The 12,924-nt window shown below is 41.8% G+C and overlaps 1 protein-coding gene across 2 annotated transcripts in view; it reads left to right on the plus strand.

Annotated features, from left to right (window-relative positions):
- The window catches only part of ppp2r5eb (protein phosphatase 2, regulatory subunit B', epsilon isoform b), a 30,364-nt gene that overhangs the window by 182 nt on the left and 17,258 nt on the right, over positions 1-12,924 (plus strand). Inside the window, exons 1-2 of one of the 2 annotated variants that reach the window (XM_058090190.2) lie at positions 5,614-5,820; positions 9,194-9,357. In XM_058090190.2, coding sequence (XP_057946173.1) covers positions 5,783-5,820; positions 9,194-9,357 — 202 coding nt within the window. In that variant the 5' untranslated portion in view covers positions 5,614-5,782. Of the gene's footprint in view, positions 1-5,613; positions 5,821-9,193; positions 9,358-12,924 lie in introns of those variants that run through there. The other variant, XM_058090191.2, reaches the window with a different exon arrangement.

The following is a 12,924-nucleotide window of genomic DNA, read 5'->3' on the forward strand; positions in this document are numbered from 1 at the left end:
TCGTGTTTCTATGTGCTGTGTTTCCTTTGCAAGGTGCTATGAATGCTTGCCGATGACTAGCATGCTAAGGGTTAGCTTCAACTTGGGCTAACCCGCGCTAGCCGCTTGCTAGCGAACTACAATGACATTTTCTCTCTTTAGGTGCGCTCCTTGTCATTAATGCATGGATGGAGTTCATCCTAACAATACAAACGTGCTTCATGTGCGCACAGAAGGCAACTAGCTAGCGATAAACGCGGCGAATTCCTTGAAAGAGTAAATCGGGAGGCTAACAGTGCTAGCTGGCTAACGCTAGCTGTCAAGTTAGGAGTGTTGTGCTGCCGACGGGCCCAACATGAGCTCTGCTGCTCAGCTCTGCCCCTCATGGTGCACTCATGGTGCAATCCGCTGCTAAAGCTAGTCGACGTGTAAATACACAAACTCGTCAACTGATATCTTTATTGTGCACGGTGTTCGAGTCCGTGGCGGGGACACTTTCCTTCCATCGGTGGCTGATGTTCCATTGTTGACAATTGAACCTATTTCTATCAAATGGCGAATGCGTGGTGGTTTGAAAATGTGGGAAATGCTTTAAATGTCCTAAGTTACAGATGAAGGTGTACTGGATGCAAGCATTAATACAATAAGGCCACTGTGGCATCATGTGGTGCATCATGTGATGTCATTGTCACTTTGTGAAGGTGTGTTGGACCATTTGGACTGTATTGGACATTCAAAGTCTCCAGTGTTTATATGAGCACTGGGATGGACTAATGGCCGCCTTCTTATCAGCCCTGTGTGTGTGTGTGTGTGTGTGTGTGTGTGTGTGTCTTTGCTTTAGTTAATTGTTTTGTGACTGTGAACATGATGCCATTATGAATCAATGTTAATTTATGATTTATAGGTGCTGTCATCTCCTTGACGGCCTTTATTGGACAGGACGGCGCTAAATCAGTTCTATCTACTTGATAAAACACAAAAGAGGTTATCCTGAGTTCACGTTTTGTGGTTACGAACACGCTTCTGTATATTAAAGTTACATACAGTGGGGCTCCACAAGTTAGATTGTGGCATCTTGTACGATAGAAAAGGTCTGGTTTTCCTGTGCGTCCAGTATTGACGGAAGTAGTCTTGGTGCCGCCTTGCATCACCAACGCTGTGCAATCATTGTGTGGCGTTTGCATGTTGTAGGTTTCCTCCCACAGTCCCAAATCATGCATGTTTGGCAGCTAAAAGATTGTCTATATGTGCCCTGTGATTGACGGGCCAACAGTCCAGGGTGTACCCCGCCTCTCGCCCGAATTCAACTGGGATAGGCTCCTCCAGCATACCCCAGCGACGTTAGTGAGAATCAGCAGCATAAAAAATCAATGGATGCGGTAACTTAGTTCATTTAGCTATCAATTTGGTATAAATTCAGATTTTCAGAGGACCACCTGTTGTGTTGCATTGATGACTTGTACAGTAATCCCTTGTTTATTGCTGTTATTTGGTTCCAGACCAGGCCGTGATAAGTGAATTTCAGAGAAATATGATAAGTTAAATATTTTTGTACTTTGTATATTTTAGTAGAAAACCTGTTTAGGCCCTTAAAATTTTTTTTAAACATTATTAGAGTCCTATAGACATGAAATATAGTCACCTTTACACTCGTATTACCCAATATGGTATACATAAGAGTAAATAAGTCATTTAATACATAAATAAGACTCATGCTGGTATGTGTTGCAATGGCGGGCAGACAGGAAGTGACGTTGTAGGTTCTTGTAGTTGTAGTTGAGTTTTGCTTTTCATGGGTTAATGCAGCAACATTAGCCTGTGTTTTTATTAGGGATTATTGTGTCTGTTATGAGAATTTAAATTGCAAAGGGGTGATTCAATTAAAAAAAAAAACAACACTCTTTCCTGGTCCCCCTGTAAGTGTACGCTGCTTAAAAATAACGTACATGTGATTTTATTAGCATACACTCATGATTAAATTTTTCGGACCATCTTAAGTAGGGCGTTAAAATGCCAAAAGAAGACATAGCAGTGAGATAAAAATAAATAGTTCAAACAAATGATTGCAAACAACCATTCAACTGAAAGAGACTGATCAAAACTTTAGCTAACCATAGCTAAAACAAAAAAAAAACCCCTGAAACCTCCTGTAGCTGTTCCATTTCTGTTCTCGCCTCAAAAATTGGTTTGGACATGTTTGATGCCACTGTTTCCATGGAGGCTAGTGGGAATGTTGCTCAGGTGGTGAAGATGGCCTCACAGAGGGGGTCCACTGTCTGGAACTGATGTCCATTTTTGTCAACTTCCTTTACCATCCATCCCCTGATGTTCTCAATTGGATTCAGATCATGGGAACACGCGAGATCTCCCAGAGGAACAACGTTACTCTTTTGGACCAAGTACTTTTGTCAGACGGGCATTGTGAACTGCAACGTTGACCACACAGAGGAGGGCCTTCAGTCATGGGGGGTGCCCCCCTGCAACATCTCCTCACAGCCGTTTGCCGTTTGGCGCCCCTGCACAACCCTCAGCTCCATTGTTCCATTGAAGGAAAAAGCACCCCAGATCATGATGGTTCCCAGTCAGGCCGGTAGTGTTGGAAACCATCCCAAACATCAAGGGTGCATCGGAGAATCAAACTTTATTCAACCTTTCAATGTCCCACTTTGGCGGCTCCAAACAGGCCAAGAAGTTTGTTCTTCTTTTACAGATGCTGTTTATGGTTATTGGACTGCACTCGGCACCAGTAACCACTTTCATTTGGGCCGAGGATCGTCCCGTGTCTTGACGGACAGCCAAAGGGGATCCTCCGGCCGAGGGCCAGTGAATTTTTTTTATTTTTGGGTCTACCACTTGCCTTTTCTGTTCCATAACCCTCAGGAGCTTTGAAAAATGTTGAAAAGACTGTCTTACTATGTCCAACCTGGGCAGCAATGGCGCCCTGTGAGCTTTGCTTATGCTGCTCAACAATCCGAACACGTCCAATGAGAGAAAGATTTCTTAATAGAGTGAAAACCTGACACAAAATGATACTGAATCCACATTTCTGTCAATATTTTGGATTTTAAAACTTTTGATGAGCTGATGAAGTCGTGTTTTTGTTTCTCTCCCATTTCTTCTTTTTGCATCTTGAAGCTCTATGTTTAACCTCCTTAACACCCAACGGTGCAAAATGTCAATTCTAGTCGTTTTTCAGCTGGTCTTAAAATTTGTATCAGCGGCGTATCACTATATTGATAAAGCGGTGCTACATTCAATGCGTTTGACTTAGTTATTTACGCGGTTGTTCACATTACCAAACAAATGCGGCTTGTTCTTGTGAACGTAAAGCGTCTGGAAAGTGTGTGCTCCAGTGACATGTGATGCCATTTGATTTCATTCAGGCCAGTATCTGTGATACCCATCCGATACTACATATACTTACCGTGTTTGGTAAGTAAAAAAAGTAGTCTACAGTATTTCAAATCATAGCATAAAGAATAGACATCATAGTGATTTATTTAATTGTTATTTTTGTCAAGCAAAGGATTCCATGTATTAGATTGAGAAGCAAGAGGGCAACAATTTTGGCAATGGTCGTTCTTAGACAACTTGTTGCCACGTCTGTTCCGAGGCGTGTGGGTGGATGTCTGAGGCAGGACTGGTGAGACATGACAAGAGCTGCTTCACTAACACCTTTTTTAAAAATAATTTGCGGATGAGAAGTACTTTTGCCTACGTCGGTGAGTACTTTAATCCGAGTCTTGCATGAAAAAACCATGGCTTTCAGCTGTGAGTACCTTGTAAAGTCTCGTTAAGCACAACAATACATGGCCTTAGATGATGGGTATAGGTCGGCTGTCTCCTGGCCGCGCATACTGCAGTCGCATCGCATACTTATCAGATTTATGTCCACATAGGAATGACGCCTGAGACACTAGCCACGTATACATGGACCCAAATATTCCAATAGCCACGTATACATGGACCCAAATATTCCAATAGCCACGTATACATGGACCCAAATATTCCAATAGCCACGTATACATGGACCCAAATATTCCAATAGCCACGTATACATGGACCCAAATATTCCAATAGCCACGTATACATGAACCCAAATATTCCAATAGCCACGTATACATGGACCCAAATATTCCAATAGCCACGTATACATGGACCCAAATATTCCAATAGCCACGTATACATGGACCCAAATATTCCAATAGCCACGTATACATGGACCCAAATATTCCAATAGCCACGTATACATGGACCCAAATATTCCAATAGCCACGTATACATGGACCCAAATATTCTTTCGTTCTTTCAGCGCATGCTCAGATATGACGTAACACGCAGATCCAGATGTTCTTCACTTTTAAAAATGGAGGCCAGCAATCGGCACTGGAATCGGCTGTGGGAAGTTTGTTTTTGATCCAAACTAAATTTCAAGACTGGACGAAGGAAAAACTGGCAATAGGGAGTTATTCCAACAAGTGAAAGAAAAACTCTGGGAAGTCAGTATCACGTGATGTTGATGTTTACGTTTTACTGGGCATGCCCCATGGACTATTCTGGTTGATTATAGCGGCGCATGTAGACAAGAGATTGGAATATTCCTTTCCATGGATACCAATGTTTTCAGAAAGATCATTCGGAAAGAGAAAAACTCCTCATGAAAGCATGGCTATTGACTTGCAGTATGAACATAGCCAAAGTCAACTTCAAGCTCCTGATTGGCCAAAATGTACATGACAGCCAGTGAATGTGTTTTTATGAGGCGTGTTAAGAAGCAGAGTTACAAAGCTAATCGACAGTATGGACTTGTACCAACAAACGGTGCCTTTTGGAATGTCTGTAATAGCGAGGGCGGACGTGTTATGCTAAATCTATTTGTTGCAGTCCACATTTACTTGTGGAGGGCCGCTACAAAGCTTCCCCGTGGGGCTAAAACTAGCACATAACGAACCGCATTGCTTGTTTGTTGTAGAGACAAAATGTCACTGTGGTAAAAAAAAAAAGCGTGACTCAGGCAAAATGTGTAAACAAAGATGGCTTAATAGTTGATTGAATTGTTGGCACCAATAGACTGACAAAGGATAGTTGTGGAAAATGTGCACAGTAAACTGCTTTTTGTCTTTTTATAAGATATCTGTGATTGGCTGCCAACCAGTCAAGGGGGTACCCTGCCAAAGACAGCTGGGATAGGCTCTAGCATACCCCTGTGACCCTCGTGAGGATAAGCGGTAGAAAATGAATGAATGAATGAATGAGTTGATAGCGTAACATCTCTATGAAGATACTGGCATGTAAATGAACAAAAAATTTATTTATCATCATTTATCGCAGTTGTCGGTGTTTACATTTGGGAGGAAACGGTGAGGCGCGCCATAAAAGATATGAAAATGACACCATATTTGATTTGCGCTCGGGGTTCTTTTGTCTTCGGACCGCAGGCCATCTTATTCATCCCCGCTCACGTCCCTTTCTTCATGATGTGTTGTTGATTCCACCCTGCTGCCTTCCTGTGGAGCTGCTCTTCCCTCCTCTTCCTCTCTGTTTCACTCTTGCTGGCTGCCCTCCCCTCTCCACCTTCCTCCTGTTCCTCCTTAATCCCTCCCTCCCTGCCAGGCTGTGATGTCATCAGGCTGCTTATGTAAGACACATCGGAGGGAATGGCTGCTGTGCCTGGACATCTTTGTGCTCTACCTCCTGTCTTCTCTTCATGTCTTATTGTGTAGTTGTTGTTGTTGTTGTTGCATCGGACGCTCTCCGCTATTAGCCTACCACCCGCCAGCGACACATCCAAAGTGAGGCACTGATGGTTGGACATGGGGAGGCCAATGCCCCTCTGCATAGGTAGGTGCAGCCTGCTGTCTTCTTCAGGGTCGCTCTTATTTGGAAAATCACTTTTAGCAAGTCTTGCTGTCCGAGGGGAAGATTGATGATGCAAACACTTTGAGGTCATCAAATATTCATTTCTCTCTCATGCGATATCAGAAGTCGTCTATTATTTTCTATACATGTCATTGATGCCTTATCAAGGAATTGAGTTATTTGATCATTAGACGGCTGCTGTTGATTGTTAATAGAAGTAAAATGTATGAGATCATTTCTGTTGAATGGTAGGAAATTAGAAATAATCCCCATGCAATGGTGAAGATTCTCCATCGGTAGTAAGGTCCACAAAGTTAACACAAGGTTAATAGTTTATAGATTTTTGTCATGAGTCAATCAACTTGCCAAAGATACACCCTTCATTAATAATGGCAATGATAACATTCTTACTGATAATACGAATGAATTGCCGCTACTTCCTTTTCTTTTTTTTCTTTTTAAACGACTTAACATTGGTAGTTGCCACGCCACCGGATGTATTGATTAGTACTCATTAAGGCGACTTCTATCTTTGGACCTTTGATTGGGATTGCTGAAGGAAACCAGGGCCTATCGTGCCATGCTGTACGTCACAGCCGTGCCTTTCTTAGCGTTGTGGTACTGTTAGGTAATACCAGATTGATGGTGATGTCACACTCGGACTGATTTTGGCTTCACGGACAACAAGAAATGATGCCGAGACCCACTATGACACCTGTCACTAAAAATGTAGACGTTTCCCACAGGCGTGCAATGTATATGTGGCGGTGGGTGGTGGTGTATGTAATGTCAGCTAGCTAGAGTTGACTATATTTAGCTGACTGTTAGCAGGGTGGCGAGTGTGAGGGACTGGTGTGAGTTGTGGCCAACAGCATCTCCTGTGTGAATGTTGCCTGCTTGTTAATGAAGCGGCATTAGAGTTGTATGCTACACTGGTCACTAGGTGTAAGTAATGTTAGCTACCGCAGGAAGTACGCTGTCAATGCTAACGTGTGAGTTTTTTGTCTTAATTAATTGTCAATGGTGTCGTATTTTGGATTATTATGTCTACTATATTGGGTGATACAAGTGTAAAAGTGATTGGGTGTTACTTCCTGTCTAGATGACTCTAATAATGTAAAACAATAATACATCTTTAGGCAGGTTTTCTATGCTGACAAAATATTCAACTTAGAGTCCTAATTGACTTATCGCGGTCGGGTCTACAACCAATTAACCGAGATAAATGAGGGATTAGTCTATATTGGGTATTGGTGTACCCAACATGCTCAGCGGACGCTTTCTAACTAAAGTGTTAATTAAACCTTGGCACTGTCCTATCCCAATTTATCGTTACAAGTAGAAAGAAAGCTACAGCTTCCGCAGCTGGATGGATAAAGTGTCCTCATGTTTCCGTGCAGATCATGATTGACAGGTAGCACTCTTCCCGTTGCAAGCATCGGTCGCGGCTGAGCTTTAGAGTTCGGCCTGCAGCATCCCATTTGTCTTGCATAAGCATCTCATCCAGAGGTGTCATGGGGGTCAGAACCTCCGCTGGCTGCCATCACTTGTCATCCATCACCTGTTGCTCTTCACGACTGCCAGACGTGTTCACTCGTGCTGCTGCTCCATTACCTTTTCATCAAATATGGTAGCTCCCTGCAGACAGATTGCCATGGCGATAGGCGTCCTTACAGCAGCACCACCAACAGGAGAGAAGATGAAACTTACATTTTAGGCCATTTAGGCAGTTTTTAAGAGACTAAAAATGATGAAGTAGGCCTCCTTGGTTTTGACAGGTTTAACTGGAGAGTAAAGAAAACCCCAAAGCCTTGTTGCTAAAAGTGTTGATTTCTGTCTTCATGTATTTTAGCTAAAAAATCAAAAGAACTGTTGCATAAAGAAGTCCAACAAAGTGTGGTTGGTTTGTGTGCTTGCTTTGTTTGATGTAATCAGCGGCTCCAACACAATCATGAAGGTTTCCTCAGCTTCCTCCCCTTGTGGCGACTCCAAGTCTCATAAGTGTGTCCATTGTGTGTTTGTGTGCAAGTCTCCGTTTGTGTGTATGAATGTCGCAGGGAAGGTAGGAAAGTGGCCTGCTCTATCTAAGGTCCAAACTTCCTGGAATGTGACCAATCACCGCATTTCTGTGCACACAATTTATCCGTATTAAACATTGTATAGCAAATGTGAAAACCTTCAAGACATGTAGTTTCCCCACAGGACTGTAATCTATCTGTGGTGCCGTGGGGCGGCTGATGTCATTGTCTGATTTGTGCAATTGAGAGATGCATGAGAGCTTTAAGGCATGAATATGGATATTTTAAAAAGGCTTATTTTAACCTCTTGTCCACATGCTAACATGGGTTTCTGTCTTTAAAAACTCAACTTTTGGGAAAACTCCAACCAGAGTGTAGAAATCCCGGAAGTAAAAACAAAAAAAAAACAAATCAAAGAAACAAGGAACTCTCCCAAACTTGTCAGCCTATATTTACTATATCTATAATATTGGCTAAAATGGTGACTAGAATACGAAAGATGACTATAGGGGAGTTATTTTATGTCTAGAGAGCTCTAATAATGTTAACACTGTAATTAGACGGACGTAAATATTTTTTATTAAGCTCTAAAAATATTATTATTTCAATAAAATATAAAAAAGGACTCCTGCTTTGTGGATATTCACACAGTCGGGTCTGGAGCTGATTAACTACGATCCTCCTTCCTATATCTATACGTACGTATATCTACTATATACGGAAATGTCAAATAGTTTACTGGCATTGTTTGATGATCAAACCTACCATATTTCATAAATTAGCACATTGTAGGTGTCTAAACTATATGCAGTATTCAAATTAAAGTTCTCTCCTGACTGTTATTGATATTGCTTCCAGTTACACTATGACAAGCGAAGTGTGCCATTTTTCTTTCAGACATATTGCCGCATGTAACGATGCATTTTTGTCCAGTTTTTGCTATGAAAAGTAAAAAGCCAATTGTGGTTCTGATTGGATCTCCTCCGTAACGCACAACGAAAGTATCATTTCATTTGATTTGCTATCGTCTCGTTCTTCATCAGGGGGAATAGATTGTTGATGAAACTATGACGAAAATAATTTAGCATCAAAACTAACACTGCACTATGTGTTTGTGTTTTTTGTGGTACATGTGGTACATGTGGTACATGTGGTACATGTGGTACATGTGGTACATGTGGTACATGTGGTACATGTGGTACATGTGGTACATGTGGTACATGTGTGTGTGTTTGACCATGCTTTGCTTTGATTATTTCATGACAATATCACTTTCCACAGAACTTTCTTCTAATGTATGCCTCACATGCAGTATCTTTGTCTGTGTCCCCCCCCAGCAGGGCTATGTCCTCGCCAGCCACCACGTCTCCATCTGTGGACAAAGTGGACGGATTTTCACGGAAGTCTGTCAGGAAGGCCAAGCAGAAGCGGTCGCAGAGTTCGTCCCAGTTCCGCTCTCAGGGCAAACCCATAGAGCTCACGCCCTTGCCGCTGCTCAAGGGTAAGAAGGGCACAGTGTTGCCATGCAGATTCTTTTGCAGTATGTTTGGTGGAATACTACCCTAACCCTTTGTTGTACTGGCAGAATTATACTACAGCGTAGTCCCTGGTAGTAGTAGCAGTCGTAGTGAGCAATGGCGACTGAAGCCATATGCAGATTGCTGTTGGAGCTACAACTAATTGATGTGGAACATCACTCACTTTTATTGTACATGTTGCTCTGAGAGCACCCCCATTGTATTCATATAATATTTTATATTCATATCATGCACCGGAATGTCATTCCTCCGTTGCCCAAATCTTGTTCAGCAACAAACAAGCCCACGGCAGAAGTAATGTCAAAGGCACGCCAAAGATTCTGTCTGTCATGGAATCGTAAATGCCCCCTGATGAAAACGACTTCAGGTCCATCGTTTGCACACACGATAGCGTTGCGTGAGCGCCACCTAACACCTCCCTGCTTCAGCGTCACACGTTCTCCTTCGCACAGCTCCACACATTTCTCACCTCCTCAGAATGATGTCGCCGTGCTCCTCTTCATCACCGGCCGGCCGGAGTGGGGGCGCTGTGGAAGTGACCCCCGGCCTGATTTGGAGAGAGAGTCATGCTTTGTGTTAAAAATTATTTTTTTTAAATATGTATATATATTTTTTTATTGTGAACTTTTTCTCCTTTTTTGCTCGTTTTTTTGTTTTGTCATTGTTATGTATTTAGTTAGTCAACAAATTAATAGTTGGACTTTTTTTTGTTTTAAGATCACAATTTTTTTCTCCTTTATTATTGTAATATTTGGACTTTATTCTCTGAAAATGTATCCTTTTTTTCTTGTCTAAGTGTGCTGAGGATGACAAACACTTTGGGCACCCCCGTTTTAGGAGCTGCAACATCAAGCCAGTGCTATAACTTCCCCTTTGTTAAAACCAATGCCGCTAAAAAAAATCACTCGATGTACTCCCATTCCCATCTATAATACAGTATAGCCACCACAGTATCACATGGAGATACTCTGAGAAAACTTTTTGAGGCATGTGTCAATTAGCAAATGCTCCCTCTCTCTGCAAACACACCCTTTCCTTTACGTGGCCCGGTCCATCAGCTTGTAGAAATTCACACGCACCGACACTTGTGCAGCAATTCAACAGGATCTGGATCAGAACACATTCCATCTGATCACAAGACCTCTTGTCTCCGTCTCCCTGCTTTCCCTTATATGTCCGTGGAAGCCAAGTGGAAGAACTTTAGATTCATTTTGGCTCTGGTCTGTGCTGAACTTCCAAGTCCTGGCGTTCCATTATTAAATCACCAACCTGTTAGATTGACCTCACGTGCAGCACCGGCCCAGCAGAACCCAACGCAAGACACCCCCAGTAGTCGTCTATCTATTTGCATAATTGGCCCTGATGCAAAACCGAGCGTTTGTGTGTGGACAGGTCAAACTGAGCCTTTTGGTTTGTGGCGTAAGAAATGTGACATGACAACCTTTAACAGAACACAAAGTTATTGATTATATTATTGTACATCCAATATCTCACTATCTATATTTAGAGGCTTATGAAATTTCAAATTAGTTAGATTTTTTTTTTTCAAATTCCCATTTAGTTTTTTTATTTTTACCTTTTTAAATTTTTTTCAAAAGATGTTATAAGTCGATCACATGCGATAGAAACGTGAGCGATCACCCATGCCCATCGATTAAGTTTGGAGTGTGACAAGCTGTCGCCAATTGACCCCACATTTGACATCCTATTTTTCATTCTCACGCCAATTAGGAACAAAGCGCGTCCCTTGTCGACGGGCTTACTCGTATCTGGTCGCACGTGTGCCGTGATGCCAGGCAGCCGCCAAGTTTTCCCACCAACGTATCCGGTGTTGCGGGTGTCTGCTTTGACGAATTTAGTGTGGGAGGTTTTTGGAATTTATGGTTTTCCAGGAGTTGTCCGCCAAGAATGAACAGTCCGCTGCGGAATTTTTTTTTCCACAAAAACATTCCTTCTCCTGTTAAAGACAGCATTTCATTCACATTAAGTCAACTTCTGCGAGATTTAGCCTAACAGTAAATTCTGTTTTTCTTGAAAATGATAGGGCCCCATACAGTGTCTAAAGGAGTTGCGGCTGGAGTACCCAGAATACCTTGCGGACACTTTGGAAAAAAACAGTTAGTTACGTGTTGGTTTTAGTGCTTAGTCGTTATCATCTTCTACTTCGAGGGTTGGTTGTTGTTGTTGTGTGTTGGACTGTTTGCTTTGTTAGCTCATGTGATGTTGTTAGCTGATGTTATTGCAGTCTGTGTTTGGTAGCCCAAATGTAATCATGACGGACATCCACAAATACTTGAATGTATGGCAAGCCCTGGTGTTGTCACTGACACGATAGTCGAGGTTTTCTACACTTGGACAATGACTCAGGGGGGAAGAAACACTTGCTTTTTCTTGTCATGAATTGTGTTTAAAGTTCCCCCAAGACATTTTATGGAGGGCTTGGCCCTGGTGGAGGTCTGCATCCTACTGCATGTTCTTGTTTCAAGTCGATGGACAGAGCTTGTTATTAGACGGCGAGCGGAAGACGACAAGGGTGCAGTTTCCTCCAAAATACACGTGGATGGGGCCTCGGGGTAAAAGGATGACGCATTCTGCAGGCCGGCTTACAACAGATGCTGATGGTAACATTTCCTCAGTAACACCACGCCCTGGCCTTAACAACAACACCTGTCAATAGGCCTCCCATAATAATCCTATTAATTAATCGCATGATCAATAAAAAATGAAGTCCATAATTTTCCTTAGCCTCGTGTTGGGTTTCCTCCTCTCTATCACCTGGGCGTGTTGGTTCTATAGCGGAGTGAATGGGGAGTGTGTCACCATCTGATCAATATCAATATCTATCAGCCCATCTGTGCTCCCGGCATTTTGTGATATGAAAAAGGGTTTGTGACAATGAAGACAATGAAATAAATAATACAAAACGGTGGAACGCCATTATGTTTTGACCAAAAAAAGCTTAGCCCAGTTTTTTCCCAGTCAATATCCAGACAACAACAAAAGTGACTGAATCAGAAATAATGTGATTGATTATGATTTTTAAATAGCGTCATTTTTGTTAAGAGACTTAGTCCATTTTATTTTCATTGTTTTTTTTTTGTCTTGTTTTGTTGAATGTTTAATGATGTTTGGTAATGGTAATGGTTTAATTTCATTTGAACATGCATCAGATTCCAATTGAGTGCATCCCATAATCAGTTCCCAGTTCCACATGTCCAAAAGGAGTAGGAAGAAGCAAAGCTTATTAAATCCTACCCTTCCATCTGGTACTTTTACAATCAGTAACTGTTACATTTGTTCACTTCCTGCTTTCCTAATATAATTTAAGTTGTTATTTTTATTTTAATTATTAATTTTTATTTTATTTTTTTTGTCTTACCGAAGTACAAGGTGATATTTGTTTCAATTATTTTATGCAGAAGTTCCAGTTACAATGTTCAATCCTCAATATCCAAGTTGCATTTGATATGGTGTACTTATTATGCCATATTATCATGACATGATGAAAAAATGTGTACTTTATGGTTTAT

The sequence above is a fragment of the Doryrhamphus excisus genome, linkage group LG14 (assembly GCF_037039965.1).
Source record: "Doryrhamphus excisus strain RoL-2023G ecotype Guam linkage group LG14, RoL_Dexc_Guam_v1.1, whole genome shotgun sequence".
Lineage (NCBI taxonomy): Eukaryota > Metazoa > Chordata > Actinopteri > Syngnathiformes > Syngnathidae > Doryrhamphus > Doryrhamphus excisus.